Below are 23,292 nucleotides of genomic sequence, written 5' to 3' on the forward strand. Positions count from 1 at the left end.
TGACTAGATTTAAGCGGGTCTGGCTCGAAGATTAGATATGAAAGTCCCGTAATATCAGTCTTCAGTCTTCATCAGTCCTCATCGGTCTTCCCCGTTTAGGATTCAAAAAGGGGCAGCGCCAGCAGCCGGGAACGCTTAACCCAGCTCACTCGGCCGAGGCAGCGGCCGCCATCTTGCCTCCACCCTCATAATTTCCCATGTTGCTTTGGCTTGATTATGTTGGTTCGGCATCCCCTACGCTCCCTTCTGTTGGTTCTGTGTCCACCCTCCCTCCCCTGTGTTTCCTCTACCCTCCCCCGCCTTGTTGCTTATGCTCCACTGCCCACTTATTCTTTTTCTTTTTTAAACCAAACAAACACTTTTGTGAGTTGTATTTTCTTATCAGTTACTGATTCAACTCTGATCATTAACTATAAAGAAAAAAAAGCACCGCCGTCATTTTAGAGGCATCCGCATGTGAAGTATATGCACCAAGAAAATGACGAGGACGGCTGCATCAAAAGGCTTTTTTAAAAAAAGTTTAGCCATCCTGCACAGCATTGTGGGTGCTGTGGAGAGTGGCTAACCATTGGCAAAGCCAATAGATCCCTAAAGTGAGACGTATTTGCTTTGCCAATGCATGTTTCAGCTTTGGCAGGCTTCCTTTCGCACCCACACAGTGAACGGCTTCCACAGGTAAGAAGGGGGTGCGCCCATTTCCTGGAGAAGGGAGGGGTTTAGCTTAACTCTAAGCCCTGTTATCGCTCTGGCCTTCTGTATGAAGGTGGAGTACTATGTGGTGATTAGTTTAGACACCAAAATGAACGCAATAGCATACATATAACCAGAGTTATAGATATTAGAAGAAATATAACATTAGTGCAAAATAATACAGTGAAACTTAAACATTGCAGTCATGTGAAAAACCACTAGTGACAATTGGCTACTTACAGTTCGAGGTGCATGGTGCCCTTGCAGGATAAAGGTGATGCGGGTCCCAGGACTGGGTCACAACAGTCAGTTCAATTTTACCTGGCATGTGGAGTCCTGGTGCAGAGTTGTCCTGGCTGTCCCTGGTGTTGAACAGGAGCCATGGGAGAGGTGCTTTTACCGCTTACACAGTGCTGGATCCAGATCATTGTTTTACCTGCAGTTTTCAGGGGACTAGTGCCATTAGTCCTGGGGAGTTTGAGGGTGTTTTGGGCTTTCACAGGGGTCCCTCTGTTTGGGAAAACTGAGAATTAGCCTTGGACGAGTCTCGATCAGGCAGTTCCAGGAGCTTTGCCACAAGTGCAGAGTATCTCTCTTTTGCTTTGTGCAACTCTTGTTGTCGCAGACACGGGCCTCTTCTTTCTCCTCTTCGATGCAGGTTGTTCGGAACTGAGCATCTGGTGTCAGGGGTAGCCTTTAAATCCTAGATTTAAAGGTGTTAGGGGTGTGGATGCAAGTGCCCAATGGCTACTTGCCCCAGCGTCCAATCCGCCCCCGAAGTGACCACATACGGGTGTGTAGGTCATCTTTTATACTCAGAACCCTCTATTCTGTTACTTCTAAAACTGGCAGAACCCTTCTTTTGGTGTACAGACTGGGCTGCCCACCCTGGAGGTGTGGCTAGCCTTCTGGGGGTGTATACCTCTTGACTATCTAATTTCCAGCCTGCCTGGGTGCAAATGTGTCTGAGGCAAGGGGGAGGACTGTATCCTCTTCTGGGAGTCAGCCCTGATGCATAGCAGAGGAGGCGCAGCCTGTGAAGCTCACCGCCTTGATGTGCCACTTCACTAGCCTTCCTGGGAAGGAGGAGGTGTGACCTCCTTCCTGCTTAGGTCTTTGTTCCTGACTCCTGGGAGTGAACACTCTGCCTGGCAGGAGGTAAGAATCCTGTCCTGGCAGCGGGAAGTGCAAACTGCCAGCCAGAGCACAGAGAAGCTGAGGCAACCAGGTGGGCAACATTTAAGGTAGCCACCTGGGTGCATGCCACATCATCCTCAACACAAGATTTGTTTCTGGCCTGAGAGGGCAAGTCGTTTGATACCAAACATGAGATGGTACCATAAAGGAACTGCCAACCTCAGGTTTGCCTGGGTGCCAGCTCATGTTATTCTTTGGACCGCCTATCACTTATTGTGTCCTTTAATGGTAAAGGCCGCTATAGAGGCATATAAACTTGCACTTACATGCCCACACCTTTAATATAATGCACCCTACCTCCTGGGTTTTTCGGAGGCCTTCCTTAGGGGTGTCTGACATATATTACAAATGTAAAAACAACAATTGATGGACTAAATGTTGAACAATGTCAAACATTCATCCCCAGTACAGAGATCTGGGCCTAAATCCATCGTTTTTTTGCTCACCATGCCATTCCAGTTTCGACCCAGCAATATGCAAATCAGTAATGACCCATCTTCCCATGGGAACAGTCCAGCCTAAACTGCCAGGCCCTCCCTGGACTGGCAACAAGCATTGTGGGACTGGTTTTGGGGTATCACCCCCTCACCAGCCAGACTTGCTTGACTCCAGTGGCATGGTGAGCAGGGGATCCACATCTGGGCATACTCGTCCCATGTGGGGTGACACATGCAAAAAAACAATTGCTGGAAGGAATGCTGAGCAGTGTCATAAATTCACCCCAGTACAGAGATCTGGGCCTAAATTCATCATATGTTTCGGACCATGCCATTCCAGTTTGGACCCAGCCATGTGCAAATCAGGCTTGACCCTGCCCCCCACTAGAACAGATTGCTTTCTTTAACTAGCTTGGTATAGCCTTTTAGAAGTGTGTTGGTATTAGTAATACGTCCTTGCTGGGCATCAAGTGTCTTAAAGTGGATTTAAAGTTTCTTTATGCGACAGGTTACAAAAACCTAAGGACCTAAAATTCTTTAAAACCTAGATTATCCACTGTGTCTTCCAATGACTGTGAGTTCAGCTTCTCTACTGAAGCTTCTTTCATTATGCATAGAACATTTTTTGGACAGAAAAGGCCATCAACCGGACTTGACAAACCATCATTTAATAGTGTCTGTTTTTAGGTCGAGCCTTGAGCAGCGCATGCGCTGTGCTCTGGTGAGACTTTTAGTAAGGGCTTCAGAAAATGCTGCCACTCTGGCCTAGAGCTTGAGTGCATGTGCGGGGGCACACGCTTAGGTGCAGAGGCGCCATATGGCTTTCCTCTCTCCTCATGGGTCACAGGCCCTGGCTATTCTCTCCCCCTCTGCATTCAGCAGACCTTCTCCAGCCTGCTTTTTCCCCTCGACCCCTCCCTTTGGACAGGGAGGAGGGAAACTTCTCCTGTTTGCAAGCCTCACCACTATTCATGCCATGGAAGTTTGTCAATAGTGCATGAACAGTGCATTTTATTTCTTGAAAAAACAAGTGTCCCTGTCTCCCTTTCTACTTTGGCCAATCGTTCCTCTGGCCCCCACCTCTAGGCTTCAAGGTCAGAGTCTGCCAGCATCTTCACTCTGCAGCTCTTCTCTTCTCCTTCTCCCCCACCCCCTTTTTCAGAGGGGAGGGGAAGGGAGGCTGGGTCCATTGCAAGCTTCTCAACCAGCAGCTTTAGGTATGTCATAGAAGCAGCCACTTCACCCTTAATACGTAATGCTTACCCCTCTGCCCCTCCCCCGCTCTGTCCTAACACTTATCAGGTACAAAGTTCGCTGTGCTTCCCCCCTCTGCCCCCCGCTCTGTCCTAACACTTATCATCAGGTTCAAAGCTCGCCGTGCTTACCCCCCTGCCCCCCGCTCTGTCCTAAAATGTATCCGGTTCAAAGCTTGCCGTGCTTACCCCCTTGCCCCCGCTCTGTCCTAACACTTATCACCAGGTTCAAAGCTCGCCGTGCTTACCTCCTGCCCCCCGCTCTGTCCTAAAACGTATCATCAGGTTCAAAGCTCGCCTTGCTTACCCCCTCTGCCCCCGCTCTGTCCTAACACTTATCATCAGGTTCAAAGCTCGCCGTGCTTCCCCTCCTGCCCCCTCTCTGTCCTAATACTGTTCATCAGGTACAAAGCTCGCCGTGCTTACCCCCTGCCCCCCGCTCTGTCCTAAAACTGATTATACGGTTCAAAGCTCACCGTGCTTACCCCCCTGCCCCCGCTCTGTCCTAAAACGGATTATCCGGTTCAAAGCTTGCCGTGCTTACCCCCTTGCCCCCGCTCTGTCCTAACACATCATCAGGTTCAAAGCTCACCGTGCTTACCCCCCTGCCCCCCGCTCTGTCCTAAAGCTGATCATATGGTTTAAAGCTCGCCATGCTTACCCCCTCTGCCCCCGCTCTGACCTAACTCTTATCATCAGGTTCAAAGCTCGCCGTGCTTACCCCCTGCCCCCCCGCTCTGTCCTAAAACTGATCATACAGTTCAAAGCTCACCGTGCTTACCTCCCTGCCCCCGCTCTGTCCTAAAACAGATCATCCGGTTCAAAGCTCACCGTGCCGACCCCCCTGCCCCACTCTGTCCTAACACTTATCATCAGGTTCAAAGCTTGCCGTGCTTACCCCCTCTGCCCCCGCTCTGTCCTAACACTTATCATCAGGTTCAAAGCTCGCTATGCTTATCCCCCTGCCCCCGCACTGTCCTAACACTTATCATCAGGTTCAAAGCTCGCCGTGCTTACCCCCGCTCTGTCCTAACACTAATCCTCAGGTTCAAAGCTCGCCGTGCTTACCCCCCTGCCCCCCGCTCTGTCCTAAAACTGATCATACGGTTTAAAGCTCGCCATGCTTACCCCCCTGCCCCCGCTCTGTCCTAAAACAGATCATACGGTTCAGAGCTCGCCGTGCTTACCCCCTCTGCCCCCGCTCTGTCCTAACACTTATCATCAGGTTCAAAGCTCGCCGTGCTTCCCCTCCTGCCCCCTCTCTGTCCTAACACTGTTCATCAGGTACAAAGCTCGCTGTGCCTACCCCCCTGCCCCCGCACTGTCCTAACACTTATCATCAGGTTCAAAGCTCGCCGTGCTTACCCCCGCTCTGTCCTAACACTAATCCTCAGGTTCAAAGATTGCCGTGCTTACCCCCCTGCCCCCCGCTCTGTCCTAAAACTGATCATACGGTTTAAAGCTCGCCATGCTTACCCCCCTGCCCCCCGCTCTGTCCTAAAACAGATCATACGGTTCAGAGCTCGCCGTGCTTACCCCCTCTGCCCCCGCTCTGTCCTAACACTTATCATCAGGTTCAAAGCTCACCGTGCTTCCCCTCCTGCCCCCTCTCTGTCCTAACACTGTTCATCAGGTACAAAGCTCGCCGTGCTTACCCCCTGCCCCCCGCTCTGTCCTAAAACAGATTATCCGGTTCAAAGCTTGCCGTGCTTATCCCCTTGCCCCCGCTCTGTCCTAACACGTCATCAGGTTCAAAGCTCGCCATGCTTACCCCCATGCCCCCCGCTCTGTCCTAAAGCTGATCATATGGTTTAAAGCTCGCCATGCTTACACCCTCTGCCCCCGCTCTGACCTAACACTTATCATCAGGTTCAAAGCTCGCCGTGCTTACCCCCTGCCCCCCGCTCTGTCCTAAAACTGATCATACAGTTCAAAGCTCACCGTGCTTACCCCCCTGCCCCCGCTCTGTCCTAAAACAGATCATCCGGTTCAAAGCTCGCCGTGCCTACCCCCGTGCCCCGCTCTGTCCTAACACTAATCCTCAGGTTCAAAGCTCGCCATGCTTACCCCCCTGCCCCCCGCTCTGTCCTAAAACAGATCATACGGTTCAGAGCTCGCCGTGCTTACCCCCTCTGCCCCGCTCTGTCCTAACACTTATCATCAGGTTCAAAGCTCGCCGTACTTACCCCCCTGCCCTGCGCTCTGTCCTAACACTTATCATCAGGATTAAAGCTCGCTCTGCTTACCCCCCTACTCCCGCTCTGTCCTAACACTGATCATCAGGTTCAAAGCTCGCCGTGCTTTCCCCCTCTGCCCCCTGCTCTGTCATAACACTTAGCATCCAGTTCAAAGCTTGCCGTGCTTATCCCCTCTGCCCCCCGCTCTGTCCTAACACTTATCATCAGGATCAAAGCTCGCCGTGCTTACCCCCCTGGCCCCCGCTCTGTCCTAAAACTGATCATACGGTTCAAAGCTCGCCGTGCTTACCCCCCCCCTGCCCCCCGCTCTGTCCTAAAACAGGTCATCCGGTTCTAAGCTCGCCGTGCTTACTCCCCTGCCCCAGCTCTGTCCTAACACTTAGCAGTTTCAAAGCTCGCCATGCTTACCCCTTCTGCCCCCGCTCTGTCCTAACACTTATCATCAGGTTCAAAGCTCGCCGTGCTTATCCCCCCATCCCCCGCTCTGTCCTAACACTTATCATCGGTTTCAAAGCTCGCCGTGCTTATCCCACTGCCCTACGCTCTGTCCTAACACTTATCATGTTCAAAGCTCGCCGTGCTTACACCCTGCCCCCCGCTCTATCCTAACTCTTATCATCAGGTTCAAAGCTGACCGTGCTTACCCCCCTGCCCCACGCACTGTCCTAACACTTATCAGGTTCATAGCTCGCCGTTATGCAGCACAATATACTTGGTGCAACAACATCAACTGTTGCATGGCTAAACACTTATAAGGTCCCAAAAGCGAGACCTATTGGCTATGCCAATGCTTGCTCTAATAATGTTTGGCTAGGCATGGAAAGCTTGTATAGTGATATGGTTTGTGTGAGCTGGAGAGAAAGTAAATTGAGTTTGATCTTGGATGATCGCTCTTGTCTTATGTGTATTGGTGGGTGTGCTCAAGGACTCAGTTTTTCTGGTTATTATGGGATCATTTGTTCTTTATGGGGCCAGGGTATAGTGCGTTTTACACAAGCATCATGCCCCAGGTGGGAGGCGGCAAACAACAACTCGGAAAACAATAGAGGGAGGGTAGGGAGGCTGGAGACTGGTAATAAAACAGGCAGCAATGGGAGGGAGGGTGAGTGAGGGCAGGCAACAGCAGAGGGATGTTAGGTGCAAGCAACAACAGGGGCAACAACGGAAGAAGGACAAGTGGGTGAGAGTCAAGCAATAAATAATATGGGCAACACAGAAAGAGGAAGAGTGGGTGGGGCCGGACAACAATAGAAGGTGGGTGAGCAAGCAACACCACGGTTAACAACGGAAGGTGGGGGAAGGCAACTGTCAACATGGGCTATGGAAGGAGGGTGGGTGGGTGAAGGCAAGAAACATGGATGAACAAAAGAGGGACACCAATGAGGGAGAAGAACTCACTGAAACAGGGATGTGGAATTAAAAAAATATCTTCTTGTCCATGAGGCAGGTTGCTTCATAAGTCTACTTGTCCCTTTGGTGCCATGTAGTGCGGGGACAAATTATGGCAGCAATCTCATTATATAAAAGCTCTGATATAGCCTCTCTGATTATGCCAGGGTTCATACCATAGTAGTGTTTGAAAACTTGCAACCATCTTATCTTGCCACGTTTCCACAGATCTACATACTGTGGCTGAAGGTAGTGATAAGCAATAGTTTCAGGGTTATAATACCCTTTTGAGTCTGTGCAAACCTACTAACTTGCATGTTTTAAGGGTTTTCAATAACTCTTCTCTAATCTTTTCCCATACCGAGAAAAGTTGGAAATTTACTCATGACAATGGCAGACATAAACCTTCTAGAGTTGGGGAAAAAAGTGGTTGGAGGGAAAATGAACTTGCAAACACTCAGATTTTCGCATGAGCAAATTTACACATGCATATTTGCTCATGCTGAAATGCAGTTCACAAATATTTTTTAAGAGTACTATTTCTTGTCCTACTTCTGTAACTTCTTGGAAATTCATGAAAGCCTTATAGCTGCACTTAATGCAATGACATAGAGCATGGGTGCACTTTTGAGACTTTTAATAATTGGGCCCCAAATGTGGTCGGACGTTGACCATGACCTTTTATATTTATTAAAGTATTCTCTCTGTATCGGCAGCTTCACTGTGAGTGACCGCATTCTGCTGTTTCACAAGGAGCATATCGGCACTCAAAGTAGTGTTGTTCAGTGCCAGTAACTACTGTGGCAGTGTGTATTTTGAGACCAAAAATTATTTATACTTTTGCCAATATTGTTATAATGATGAGGGCCCGGCAGCTCCGACACCAATCAGGTTTTACAAAAATCATGCCAAAACAAGTCACACATTGACAAAACTAAAAAGCTGACCTCCAATTTCCTACCTACTGGCTTTGCCAACGCTTGTTTATTTTTGTTTCCCACAATCTTATTGAAACTGGTTACACCGATTTTCCATTATGAATAGTTTTGTGAAATACTAGCATGCATCAACACATATTACCAAATAATGCTGCAAAAAAATGGTACCTGAAATTTTACAGTAGTTTAGTAAAATGTTTTTTTCCTGCTTTCATTTTTTAGGTCTCGCCTACGCAGCGCGCAAGCGCTACTTTGGAGTGACCTCTTGGAATCACTCCGGGCTTTTGTGCAAACTCGTGCATGTTCTGCACTATTTCCAATGAGCCCTCGTGCATGTATGGCATTTACCTTGCGGGAGCGAGCAGCGGCGCCATCTGTTTGCAATTTTCGCGCCCGCTGCTGCTCGCACCCGCAAGGTTAGTGCTGCGCGTCGCTGTAACTTTAACTATCGCGGCCGCGGGGCCGCGCTTGTCTTTCAATTCTTTTTGTGGTCACAAAGCTCTGAATCACAGCTCAAGTGCTGTGATGACACTACGAAGAAACCTATCATCTAGGCGCTCTGTGACGTCACGAAGCAGGAAACGGCTGCCAGTGAGATACTTTGTGACATCTGAAAGCATCATCCTGCCACAGACCGGCTTTGTAACATCACAAGATGGGGAACTTTCATTCATTTGCTTGGCTGGGTCACCAGCCCTTTGGACGTGTGCGGAAAGGAAAGAGCTGCTTTAATAAATGCTTTCTTTTCCTTTGGGGCACAGGATGGATACCAGACGGTTAGCAGTTTGGATCTTGAAACCTTTTGGAGTGAGAAGTTGAGAACAGAACCCAATATACCCCGGCCCAATGCTCTCCCCAGAAGAGGGGGTTCCGCACTTCAAACACTGCCACAGATGACACACAGGAGTCCTGAAATGGCGGCCTTCGGACTGCGGGACTCCCGTCTGGGACGGAGATGGTATACTCGAACAGCATCCGTCATGAGGATGAGAGAGTAGCAGAGGGGAGCTCTTTAAGAGCTTCTACGTGTCTTTGTGAATCCACCTTCCTTTGAAGTAAAGCGCAAGGATGACCACGGTCATTTCGATCAGATGAAAATTTCAATTTCGTTCCATTTTAAATGTTTGGGCACAAATTCACAACGGCATGTAAGAGTACTACAAAAACACTATAGTCAGGAGCACTACTGCAGCAGGACAAGAGCACTACAAAAACACTACAGGAGCACTACAAGAGCACAACAAAAGCACCACAGGAGCAGTACAAGAGCACTACAGGAGCAGTACAAGAGCACTGTAAAAGGCCTTTCGAAAGTAGCCCTACGGTGTTGTGACGTCCTGCAAGTGCCCCTCTCCTGTTGCTGTCCAAATAACTCCCCCTTCCTCTTCAGAAATAGCTGGTGGATAGCGGTGGAGCAGCACCACTTGACACATCGAGGGCACTCCCTGCAGACCGTCCACTCCGGCAGGCGAGGAGGGGCGCGCAGTGCGCTCCTCATGCAGAGTGTGGCGTTCGGTGGGCGCCGATCTGGAGTTTGGACTCAAGACCCTGCTTTCCTCCCGCGTTCATCTGTCCTAAAGAGCTGTAAGGGTTCCCCTCTGCGCACATTCGTGCATCTTATAGTGTGCACAATGCTAGTCAGTGACATGCCCGTGCCTCGCACCAGCACAATGTGCAAACACCGCAAAACTGTGGGTTATTGAACGGCTGTGTGGAGCAGGATAAAAATACATCCCAGGTTGCCGTTAAGTGATGCAAACACAATTGTATACAAAGGTTTAAGAGCTCACATCCGCTAGGTCTAGAGCGAGGTGAAGGCGGCTGTGTGCCGCGTAACAATCATGTTCCAATAATCTTTGAACTTCAATGTTGTTAACTGAGAAGGTGAGAAATGCTCAACTAACAAAAGAGATTTGCGCTCGCCCTAGTTTGGGGACTTGCAATCCCACCAGGCACTCGTGTGGGGCTTTTAACAGCAGTCACACTAGAAAACAAGCATTGACATAGCCAATAGGTCTCGCTTTGGGACCTTGTAAGTAAAAAAAAAACTGAAGTATAAGACTTCACGTTTACATTTATTTCGTATTTAGGATGCAGTAAATGTAAACGTGAAGTCTTACACGTCAGTTTTTTTTTTTTTACTTACAAGGTCCCAAAGGCGAGACCTATTGGCTATGCCAATGCTTGTTTTATGTGTAACAACATCAAATGATGGATCATTCAGCATTCCGTCCATCATTTGTGGCAGTTAAACTTTTTGCCCTAAGTGGGACGGGTATGCCCAGACGTGGGTCCCTTGCTCACTGTGCCACTGGATTCAAGCTAGCCTGGTTGATGAAGGGTGACATACCCCGAAATCGGTCCCAGGATGCTTGTTTCCGGTCCAGGAAGGACCTGGCTTGGCAGTTCAGTCTGGACTGTTCCCATGAGGTACAGCGTCAAAACTGATTTGCAAATGGCTGGGTCCAAACTGGGGTGGCGTAGTGGGCAAAAGAAAAATGGATTTAGCCCAGATCTCTTGACTGGGGGAGAATGTTTGAATCATTCAGCATTCCATCCATCATTTGTTGCAGTTACACTTTTCCCCTAAGTGGGACGGGTGTGCCCAGACGTGGGTCCCTTGCTCACTGTGCCACTGGATTCAAGCTAGCCTGGCTGATGAAGGGTGACATGCCCCAAAACCGTCCCAGGATGCTTGTATCTTGTCCAGGGAGGACCTGGCTTGGCAGTTTGGTCTGGACTGTTCCCATGAGGCACAGGTTCAAGACTGATTTGCATATGGCTGGGTCCAAACTGAACGATGGATTTAACCAATATCTCTTGACTGGGGGAGAATGTTTGAATCATTCAGCATTCCGTCCATCATTTGTTGCAGTTACACTTCATTTTTTTATGAAAATTTTATTTTGAAATTAAAGAATCATCAATCTTGCTTTAAAGCTTCTGTAAATATTTGCATCAAATTAGAGAGCATTCTGGGAGCATTATACATAGCCTCGTATTGCTAAACTTTGAAAAAGTGTGTATACATTTTTATACTGGAACCATTGTCAGTAGTGCTGTCATAGCTTACGACATTTACTTAGAGCACTCACCCTAATAATAAAGGATTTCAATTATTGAACCATAAATACAAGTTTGAACAGCATTGCCATATGGACAAACATATTACATTAAATGCAGTCAGTGCCCTTCCCTGATCCATAATGTGGTACTGCAAACTGGCAGCCAAAGGGTTTGTGCTGCAGGGGGCCTACTTGTCCAATAAATAGCAAGCAAATGAGATTGATAATAAGCCAATCAATTGTAAGTGATGGGCGGCTCTAAACTCACTGAAAGAAAACAAAAGGTCTTGTAGAGACATTGCAGGTACAGTCTAGGCAAGGCCTAAAAAGGTGACCAGCAGTGGGAAAGGGGAAAATAAAATAGCAGGAGTATTTGTGTACTGTCCTGAGGGATTATGCTGCAAGATCAATATTTGCTTTTAATGGCAGTCCAATTTAGATTGTTGTAGCCGACAACATGAGACTCTCAAGGCTGACTGTAGGTCAAGAAAATATTAGAGTCTGGGGAGGGGGTGCAACAATCAGATCACCTAAGCAGCCAGTAAATGTGGGAGGGAAGCACACTGCTATCATCTCAGTAAAGGTTCCCCACTGCATTCTGGTAAATTCAGTTCCCGATACTTTTAGTAACTCACAAGTCTAGGTGATTGCCATTTTTCAGAAGCATGTAGCAGGTCTGTTTTTTTTAAAAAACGTTGTACACTTTTTATATGAGCCACTCTGCAATGCCCCTAAAGTGAGGCAGGTCACAAAACATCAGAAAATAGAATACATAACATTGGCAGAATATGAAGAAGCCCACCATGACGTTGAGGCGATGGAGGTGGCTTCACAGGATACTCCTATAGAGAAGCTCCTGTGCATAGCACCCATAGACCACCTACCAGGGACCACTGCAGTTTTGCAGCGAAGTAGAACCACTGGTATGGACACACCTCTAAATTTCTTAAGCTAGGGACACGTGCCACAAACTAGGAGGCATAAAGAATTCCCTTACTTTGAAAGGGTACATCTGGCTTATCGAAATGCATCTTTTTACTTTTTCTGTAAGGGCGTGATGGCGATACAGTGCCTCTGCCCTCCATTCTAGATGGATGTATTAAGACACTATTTTCTCCCTTTTCTTTAGGTTTCGCCTGACCCAGCGCATGCGCTGGTCTGGCGAGACTTATTGAGAGGGCTCCAAAAAGTGCTACCAGGCTAGCCTAGAGCTACAGTGCATGTGCGCGGGCGCGCGCGCCGTGCTTTACCGCAATTATTTTCACTTTTGCGGCCGCACGGCCGCTTTGATGTTTGATCGTGATCGCGATCACTTTCGCGGCCCCACGGCCGCTTTGCATAGCCAATAGGTCTCGCTTATGGGTATTTAGTTATGCAACTGTTACATTGCTAAATACTTATAAGGTCCCAAAGGCGAGACCTATTGGCTATGCCAATGCTTGTTTTGAAGATGTCTTTAGCGGTGATGACTTTGAAGATCTCTAGTTGACTCTATCTTTGGCCACAATTAAATAGCCGAAATGGATTGCTGACAGGTCTGTGTGTAGGCTGATGGTTTTTTTTTAACAGTAAGGGCCCTGTTTTATGATTAGGTGGGCCGGTTTTTACTGTTAATTTCATATAAGCATGGGCTGGGTAGGACTAGGAGGGTGGTCACGGTTCTGTACCCAGCTCTGCAGGCATCAGACAAAGATCTAACACTGCGAAGTAAACTCAGCTGGGAGGCGTGCCTGGCGTGGCCCTGAGAGATGAACAGTGGGGGCTGGCCCTGGAGCAGGTTAAGCGGGTGATGGAGCATCTCTCGGAGGTGACGGGTGTACGGTCGGCACCAGGTCCCTTGCTATGCCTCTTGGTGATTATGAAACGGACAAAATACTCTAGCGCGAGCTCTAATTAGTTGACCTGGCAGTGGCCCTCTTCAAGCGCCGGATAGTGATGTCATGGAAGGCGGGGGAACAGCCCCCCCCCCCCCCCCCCCCCCCCCCCGAGATATGGTGGCTCCGAGTGGTGCCGTAGTGGGCTCTGGCGGAGGCAGATGCCATTCCCCCTGAGGCGCGGCTGCGGGTAGAGGGGGGGGGGGGGGGGGGGGCGGGGAGGTGCTGGTGCTGGTGCTGCTATTGTACGTGAAATGAAAGGCTGTAGGATGTACATTTTTGTTCGTAAATAATTTAAATACCCGGAAATAAACTGTACGCATTCAGAAACTAGGAAAGCAAAAATGGAGCAGTTTATTTAAATTCAGAAATGTGATGGAAACAAAGATGTGAATAGGATGGAAACAAATCCGAGGCACTTTGCTTGGTCGTGCACAAATGATATTCACTGAAACCCTATTTCCCCACATTACCATTTGTGTGCAGTCTAGTTAGCGGTAAACCTATGTCTGTGCAAATGTAGTTCACATTTCAATGGAAAACGTGCTGTCTGCAATGTCAGTGAGCCCCACACGATGCTTTAGTTAGAATAAAGGATAGCCCACCTCATGTCCATTGAAGCTTGGGGGGTCACACAAGTTTGTCATTCTAAAAAAGGTTTGTGGTTCTGAAAGGTTTGCGACCACTGGTCTAGAACACTGCAGCGACGAGAAGCTGCTCCCCGATCGCCTGGTCTTTAGTCTCCTTCGTCTGTGGACAAATGAGAAAAAAAGTGTTCCAGGTTGTACAAAAAATCAACTAGGTCAGCTAAATGAATAGTTCCTGCTGTTGGTAGCAGTTCCCTGCGGGTGCCTGGCATGCATCCTGCATTTCCTCAGATCAGTACCACGTCAAAGCCTGCAGGTGCATTACAAGGCTCGCCAGCCTAATCTTTCCAGGAGGAACTTTATTAGGTGCAGAGGAGGGAGCTTGCTGCTGACATCTCGGGGAAAGTTTCCCATTGCATTCTGGTAATTGCAGTTCATGATACTTTCAGTAACCCACAAGTGAGAGCTTTTGTGAACCCTTCATAACCCCAAATCACCAGAGCCAATAAATGTCAGCTTTGCAGACTCAAACATCCTTGTAATGAGCCTGATGATTATATTTCAATCTTCAGTATTGCTTTTGTATTGCTGTATGGTCGCAGTGTCTCAGACCACTCAGAAGTGTTCCAAAAGTGACACTGGGCTCTATCTGGAAAAAAAATGAAACTCATCTAATGTTCCTCCACCATGTTCCTTGTTCTTTTCCCCTCTTTTTCTTTAACCCTCATTCCCTAGTGTATCCCCTCCTCTTTCCTCCCCCACCTAAGACGAAGTCCCTGCCCAAGGTCTCAAAGCGCCCTGAAGGGTCACTCTTTTGCGCTGCACTTGTGTGACATCATATAAGTTAGCTTCATCACGTGTTTTGGCCTAAGGTTCAATACCTACACATTGTGCAACGCCAGCATGACTTCTTCTGAGTGTGTCCTTTGTTTCTCGTCCCCTGCAGGTTCCCTTTGTCCCTCTGCTCCCGTCGCTCAGCATCCTTCTGAACACCTATCTCATGCTGAAACTCAACTATATGACATGGGTGCGCTTTTCCGTTTGGCTCGTAATAGGTGAGTTCCTAAGTTCCTTCAGCTCCTGCTGGGGTGGCAAAGGTGGGTCTCTCAGAAATGTATGCGCATCACTTGTTCAAGATTTCAAGGCACAGATGTTCGCCATCATATTTCTATGGAATTATGCTCTCACACAGCCCCAAGCTATGGGACAAGTCTCAGCAGCCAGTTCGGACAGAAAAACGAGTTTTTCCAGATCACTTGAGCTTCTCGTGATGTTCATACACCCGGCTGGAGGGAGTAAAATGCTCCCGTGACCTTTCCTGTGACCTGCACGTCACGGGTTCTCCCCACCACCGAGCCAGAGGCTGTGTTCTTCCCTGGTAAACAGAACTTCTAGAGAGCATGCGCGGGTTTGCTCGCAGTGTTATTACGACGGGAAACACTATGGCCATCTGTATTGAGGTCTGCAAAGTGATTTTCCGATTTGATATTAGTGGTGATAGGCTTGAAACCAAGGGCTAGATGTATGAAGCAATCTGTGGCCAGTAATTTTGCGACCAGTGTGGTACTTTGCCAACCTGCCTCTGTACTGATAGGCCGGTTTGCAAATCACTGACAAGATCACAGTAGGTCGAGTAGGCCTGCCTCATGAATATTAATGAGGTAGGTCACAAATTGCGACCCACCACAATTCGCTGCTGTCAGCAGACCCATGCCTGTGATTGTTTATAAATAAAGCAAATTAACGCAAAATAGGATGTATTTAAAAAAAAGAAAATGAACATTTTAAGTTCGTTTTTGGTCCACTGGACCAATGCCTACTCTTAAGAAAAATGTTTTGTCAACATTCACAAAGGGTAAGGGGGTCCTGGATTACCCCTTCCCATTAGCGAATGGGTTCCTACTACAAATGTGTAGTCGGTAAAATATTAATGTTTTGCGATTGGATTTCTGCAGCAAAACATTAATACATTAGATTCTGAACTGGTATTTGAAAGGGACGCCCTAAACATGCCCCTTCTAAATACTGATTCAGTATTTAGTTGTAAACCTAAATTCCGAGTCAGTAATTTGTTACCAAATCGGAATTTAGGTTTGTTATATATCAAAAAACCTTTTTGCAGTAACAAATGGCCCTTATTTTGCAAATCATACCTTTTCAAATGCAGAGTGTCTTCATACATTTGACCTCAAATTCCTACCCTTAAGACAACATGATACAATGTGGTCCCTTTAAACAGGTAAATATTTATTGCCTGTTTTAAGCAGATGTGTTTTCTGTTACTAATTCTTTAATTAAGAATGTATTGCAGCCATCCAGAGTAAAACTACTGCCATTTTTTTGATGCATTCAACATTATCTATTGGACGTTATGATGTCTGGTGCGAATAAGAGCTCTATCTAACCTATAACAGAAATGTATTTTATGTGCAAGTGTACAAACTTTGGATTATATCATCTGTGTTTTTACGAGTTCCTTCAACCTAAACATTTTAAATGTATTTTGTTTGTGTTGTTTTGAGTATTTACAGAGCACACATCTAAACACCTTATCTCTGTAGTGGAGATTCTTCCTTACTCAATTGGTTATCTGTTAGTCAGTTATGTAGGCCGTAGACCTCGAACATGATTTATTTGGGACGATTGGGGAAGGTGGGAAGGTAAGGTTTAAGAATTTGCTAGTGAGAAGCAAAAGCATTCAGAAGAGGGTGCTTTAGTCTTTTCTCAAATTGATGAAAGGTATTGAGTCATTCTTTGGTTGCTGAGAGATCACTCCAGAGTGGGGTCTGTAGGCTAGAGACTGCTTGCTTCTTGAGCCTTCTGTTTCTTTGTAACTAGTCAGGTTGCTCATCTCAGAGTTGCATTACTCGGAGGCTGAACTGGATTGGAGGCAGTGTCATTGCTACCGCTGCAGTTTGGCAGCCATAGTTGGTTGTGATGCTTATTGCTGCCGATTGTCTTGAAGACGGTGCATCTTGAATTAGATATTGACTGGTTGAGATAGCAAGCTATATTTTGTCAGATTAGGCTTGTGTGGGGTTTTCTTTTTGCATCTCTCATGGTCAGGTGATAGCTGAATAAAACATCCAGTGGATGGTCGGGAAACAAGGCGGAGCCATTGGCTTGGGTCCAGCTGTTTTGGGGCATTTTGCCAGTGCAGGTTTGCTGGACACACCTTGTTCATTCTCCATTCTCTAGTGATTCACAACGGACCACAAACATGGCCTGCGTTACCTATTTTTTCCTCAACCGCCATAAAAGTCCACTTACCTTTTGTATACACAGGGACACCCTTTTGATCCCTGTTCCTATTCTCCCTAACTCTGCATTATCTCTACTGTGCTCTGCTCATGTCCAGGTTGTCTCTGCTTCATTTCCCAACCTTCGCTGCTTTTAGTTCCAGTTGTCTGTCTCTTCTGCTCCAGTGCTCTGACCTCTTCTTGCAATACTGCCTCTGTTCATCAGCTCTCCTCTCCTTGTCTTCGTGCCGCCTCATAGTGCCATGCTCTGCTCTCACAGATGGCACACAGCTCCTGTGCTTCTACCTCCTCGTCACTGAATCCAGACCCTGCCCCTCTGACCATCCGCTGCCCTGCTCCGGGCCACTGCGGTCTCACCCATTCCTTGGTAGGGACATGGTCTTCCTTTTTTCTTGATGCGTGTCCTCTTCAACTGCATTCAAACCCTGTAAACTCGCATGTCATAATAATCATAGCTGCCTTAACTCTTCATGACCCTTTGGCATCAAAAGGGCTGGCGGTGCTGGGTGGGCATGGTCGCAGTGTTGAGGCTTCAGTTAAAACAACTTTATCATACCACGCGGCATCAAACCTTCAGGTGCTGAATGACTGGTGGTCCGGATCCAGTAACGATCCAGCATACATAGTAGAATGCTGGATACTTGATGGCCCTACTCTCATCTCATACCTATACAACAGATCGAGTACCAAGACACTACAACCTCCCACCAGGGTAGTAATTTTCTCCTGGCAGCAATCTCTCCAAGTGATGGGTTGGTGGGGTTGTATCACGTGCGAAACACTGTTGTGGCACAATAGACAGCTGCCCCAATTGGCGGATCTCTAGGGCTTCAGAAGGTGGAACCGAATAGGAATCTCCACTGTTGGGAATGTTATGCACGGCCTAACACTCAAATCCTTTCAGGATCTGAAAACCGAATATTCAATGCCCAATTCTCAGTTCTATAGATACCTACAGCTCCATCATGACATTGCGCTATACATAGCCATGCTAGAGTCGCTTTCAGACTTTAACCCACTGGAGGACAAACTCTTAATGGGAGACCTAGGTGATCACAAAATTTCAAAAATCAACTAATCCCTCATTACACACAGCACCACAACACTTGAGACATTGAAGACCTCTCGGCAAACGGATATAGGCCTCCTAGACTCTGATGATTGGCCAGATGCTTTGGAGTCCCCCCGAGTGGCTGCTATTTCATCACGACCACGACTGATCCAATCAAAATACCTTCCTTCATCAAGCATATTACACATGCCAGGAACTATGGATATCCGGCTTGTTTGATTCCCCCATTTGTTTACGATGTCAGAGCAACGAGGACACGCTTTTATACACAGTATGGACATGTACAGCCTTAGATAGGTTCTGGTCTGGGGTACAGAAGTCCCCTAGACTAACACTACCTTCACATCACCAATGTGATTGGTGGCAACAGGTATAAGCGCCACCGCCTTTGTCTAGACCTAACCCTCGCTAAACAAGACACAGCCAGATTGTGGAAATGTGACACTTCCCCCACAGTAAGGGCATGGAAAAATGGGATGGACTTCTGCATGGGGCTGGAAATTCTGTTTTTCTAGGCGTGCGAATGCCCACAGAAACACTAAAAAATATGGCAGAGATGGGCGGACTCCCATGGCCTGGTTTTGACAAGGCAGACAACGATGTCGGACATTATGAATGCTGATATCCAGACTTTTGATTCAGTGGTATGATATACATTGTGAAACATCTCTATCAGAATGTAGACTCCATCTAGAAGTGTAATATGTTACCGAATAGGAACCAATGCATTGGGCTTTATTTTTATAGTTGAATTGTTATGCTCTGTTATGTAATACTATTCGTGTATACATTTATATGAAAATGTAGTCTGACGGACAACAAGATCACAAATAACTCAATAAAATTTTGCATGAAAAAAAGCCCAACCTTATCATGATCACATCACAGTAGCGTTAGGGAAACCCGTTTGTAGTGAACAGACACTATGCGATTGTTATGAACCAGCCCTTGCACCCTGGAGTGGAAGTAGGTGACAGAAGGGTTTGATTTAAATTTTAGGTGACTGCAGCTGGAAGTGATCTATTAAAGGTATGCAGTTTTCCCTTGTTGGTTTGGGTGCTCGGAGCTGGGCGGCACTAAGGTGGGGGTTGGTGGAGATTTGTCTGTCTGTCTCTTAGTTGGGAGTCTGCGAACTGATTCCTAAGCTTGTAACTTAAGAGATGTCTTATTATGGTTCAGTGCATATTAGGGCAGCATCAGGTCCGAATTTAGTAACTACCTCTGCAATAGGTGAGACTGAAAGTGGTTAATCAGCTAAATGACTACCAGGACAGAAAAATTGCTCAGAATTTTGTAAGAATTCATTCTTGCCCAGTAAGTGGCTTTGACATCTGGGAGACTCAGTAGTTTGCATCAGATCTCCCCCCTGTTGAAGAAAGACAGCTTTGACCTTGAGGACCTCCCCACCTTAGCGCCAATCATGCACATCGCTTTTTTAGGGCAGAGCATCGAACACTTGGTGCAGTCCTGCTCTATATGCAAATCTAGACTAATGCTCTGTTTGAACCTTGACATCCATGTTTTTTCTAGGTCTCGCATTCGCCACGACCTTTTGAGTGTTCTAAAATATATGAGTAATCTGCTTCTAAGTGCCTTCACCCAGCCATTTCAACACTTGGTCTGTTATTGTGCCATTCCATTTTTATTCTGGCCACTACGTCATACAGCATTTAGCACACTTCAGCCTCTGGCCAACTTCGCTGTGAGTGACAGAATTCTTTCCTTTCACGAGAAGCATGTCCACACAAAAGAAGTGCATTCAGTACCTGGGACTACTGTGGCAATGAGACCAAAACATATTTGCTTTTAGCCACTATTTTTTCATATAGACTTCCTCAACAATAACGTTTTGCAAAAACCATGACAAAACAAAGGAAGCATTAATAAAGCCAAGAGGCCGACAGCCAAAGCCAGACCTATTTCGTTTGCCAATGCTTGTTTAATAAGCTATGCACATGTTATTTAAGGCTGATAATCATTTAACCTACCTCCCACAAAAAATATATGAGTAGGACCGTTCATAAGTCGTACATGAGCAAAAATGGCATGTTGTGCTTAGAATACTGGGCAAGTGTAGGTTTGCTGAAGATAAATGAAGGTATTGGGTTCAGTGCGTCTTGAGATGCTGTGATGCTGCACAACATTCTACCTCAGTTTGGACCCAGCTATATGCTAATCAGTCTTGACCCTGCTCCAATAGGAATAGTCCAAGCCGAACCGCCACGTCAGGTTTTCGCTGAACTGGAACTCAAGCAGCCCAGGACCGGTTTTGTGTAACCTGTCCTGGGTTGCTTGTGTTCCTGTTCAGGGAATCGCTGGCTAGGCAGTTTAGGCTGGACTGCAGCTATGAGGAGCAGAGTCAAGACTGATTTGCATATGTCTGGGTCTAAACTGAAATGGCATGGTGAGCAAAAGAGCAATGGGTTGGAGTGTCAACCCGAGCAATTGCCAGTGGTTAGACTTATTGCAAGCAGATTCCCATCACTTTTGCGTGTTTCAATATTTTACAGTGGGCTTAAAGCTCTTCAAATGCTTAGCATTGGTTGGTATTATTGTCACTCTCACTTTCTTCTTTTTTGATGGCTTGCCATGTATGTCATTTGTTTGTCCCTCACCTGGAGCATAACCGCTTTACTTGTATCCTTGCACTGCTCACTTCTAGGGACATGTTTTATTATTTTTAGGTTTCGCCTGTTTAGCGCGTACCCTGTGCTTGTGAAATCTATTGTATTTCATATAAGTCTTAAAAGTGGCTTATATCCCGCCTTCACTTTTCATTGGTTTGTGTGCTTGACACTTTTCCTCAATTTCTGTTGGCTTTAGCATACTATTTCCTGTTCCTCCTGTGTGTCTGTCTCCTCAATATCCCACGGCTCAAGTACTGTTTTTATCTGCTTTTGTGGAACTTTTTTTTAACGTTTTGCCTGCACAGCGCTTTCAAGTTCAGGCATATCTGTTAGGAGGATTAATTGTTTAGTCAAAAGTTTTCACTGTCCAATCTGGTGTCTTTCATTAGTTTCTCTTGTTTCACTTGCATTGTTACTTTTATTTCTTCCTCAAGGCTTGGCACGCATTGTTCTCCAAGCCCTGTTTTTAACCCTTAGCCCCGCCCCCAGTTGTTGCCTTCAGCTTTCTGATCTGCTGATACAGAGGTTATTGCCATCATTCCTCTACCAGCCCACGGACCTTCGACTGTGCTTCCATGTGGATTCTTGCTCTCTGTTGGCCACGCCGACCTTTCTGTTCCTCACAGGCACCCATGCAGACAGAGCGTTCACGCTCCACACCTTGCTTTTGTCTTACGTTCTTGTCAGACCCACCCCCCCCCACCCCAGTCTCCACCAGGAGACAAACATCGCCCTGTTAACCTTAGTACAAGAGATGCAGTGTTGGTTAATGAGGAGTCTTATTTCACTTTCCAAGTTTGACTGTCTTACCCATGTCTCTTTTTCGTGATATCTTTTTATTTACTCTTTTGCTATTACTCTCTCTCTAGTTTCCTTGTCTCACTGCCAGACAAAGAGAGAGAGAGAATATGTTCAAGACAGCGAGGGAACTGGCCAAGAGAGGTAAAAAAAAGTTTTCTGCTTTCGTTATGAAGCTTCTGCTGTTCCACCTGGTGAAGCCACCCCCCCCCCCCTCCACCCATGAAAGAGCTACTTTTTTAGGTTTTGGAGACAATACATCACCCCTCCCACCATACTTGACTGCCCTGCTTCCTCAATCCCCTCATCACACACACATCCAGGAAAGAAACCCAAACCAAAGATTTATTCCTTATCCATCCCCCCTCCCTCCCAAATTCTCACCAAAAAACACCAGACAGCAGTGCGCAGCCACCTCAGCCCCAGAAGAATGGGGAAGAGATGATCCTTCCAGCCCTCGGTGTAGTCCTGAAGTCCCCACTTCTCCAGGGCTGGCCTATGAGAGATGCAGGGCTAAAGCAATTCCTAAGGCCCGCTGCCGCTCTTTAGCTTTCTGAGCTGCACTTAACTCTCTTAGCCCGCTGTAGACACCCACTGCTTCACCCCTCCCGTACTCTCACTGTTCTCCTCGGCTTAGTCTAGGAACACACATTTCTTTCCCTCCTCAGCTTGTGGTGCCTGCACCCTCATTGTGCTATGGCCTTACTGGACTGGCTCCCCCTATTTCTCCTGGCTGCTCTACCAGTCCTGTGTCAGGGCACAAAGTCCTTCTGCCAAACCACCACCACTTTGCCGACATTGGGATCCTCCACACAGTCCCGTTTGGGCACTGTGCCTTTCCAGCATGGCGTGGTCGAGTCATCAAACCTACCTGTAGGATCCCTGGAGGACAAGGGGGAAAACCAAGAAAACATTCTGTCATAGGTACTGTGTGTGCGCCATGGGAGGGAAAAACTTGCTGTCTCTACTACCTCTGCTATTTACGTTCAGTCCAGCACCCCGCCTCCTACGTGTTCTGTACAAACGCCCTAGGGGAGACTGAACTGGGTTGGCGGCAGTGACCTTGCTGCCGCTGCAGGTTGGCAGCCATCATCCGTACACAGCGCAGCACTCTGTGTTCCTCCTTATACTGTAGGAGAGTCCTGGGAGGGAGTCTGAAGGAAGTGTCTCTCCCTGGGAGTCTGTAGTGACCATGGAGCTTTTACTTTACAAGCACTTTTGGAAGGACTGATTTCTGAATACAGTGTCCACGCGTGCATCGTGGCGTGAAGGGGGTCTTGCACTGTACTTTAGAATTACTGACCCTTCTTCCTTTAGTTTGAAACAGACATGTAGAGGGAACTTGCCACTTAACGGTGCATGACATGGCCCTGCAATATGTGCAGTGACCCTGATGCCTTGCCAAAGGGGCTTCCAATCACTGTATATTGCGTGCATTCTGACACTTTTCCTTCCAGTGCTTGACGGTCATGGGGGGGTTGTCCATCATTGTATAATGTCCACGGCAATGTCTGCTGTGCAAACACCCTGGGAAGAACACATCACTGTACAGTGTCTGCAGCAATTATCCTACTACCCACTCACTGCCAGGCAGACCTGGGAGAGGCCCATCTCTTTATGCTGTCTGCTGTGGCCGTGTTTCTTATACTGTTCGACTGGTCGATATAGACCGGTCACACAGAACTTGTTTAACCTATGTCTTAGTTGATAATCTTGGTCATTAATTCACTTGTGTGGAAGTATTATTTGAAGGTTTTGCCTCCACAGTGCTTGCGCTGTGCTTGTCCTTCAAGTGCTGGCATTTCTGTTTGGAGGCTTAATTGGTTAGGCACAAGTTTTCGCCATCTGATCCAGTGTCTTTAATGTGTTTCTCTTGTTTCCGTTTCACTCCGCGTTGTAACTTTAAT

At 47.2% G+C, this 23,292-nt stretch overlaps 1 protein-coding gene across 2 annotated transcripts in view; it reads left to right on the forward strand.

Moving 5' to 3' along the window:
* The window catches only part of SLC7A4 (solute carrier family 7 member 4), a 258,319-nt gene that overhangs the window by 196,200 nt on the left and 38,827 nt on the right, over nt 1–23,292 (forward strand). For both annotated transcript variants that reach the window (XM_085634012.1, XM_085634013.1), the window contains exon 4: nt 14,575–14,683. In XM_085634012.1, coding sequence (XP_085490138.1) covers nt 14,575–14,683 — 109 coding nt within the window. The remainder of the gene's footprint in view (nt 1–14,574; nt 14,684–23,292) is intronic.

Source organism: Triturus cristatus, chromosome 11, assembly GCF_964204655.1.
Source record: "Triturus cristatus chromosome 11, aTriCri1.1, whole genome shotgun sequence".
Lineage (NCBI taxonomy): Eukaryota > Metazoa > Chordata > Amphibia > Caudata > Salamandridae > Triturus > Triturus cristatus.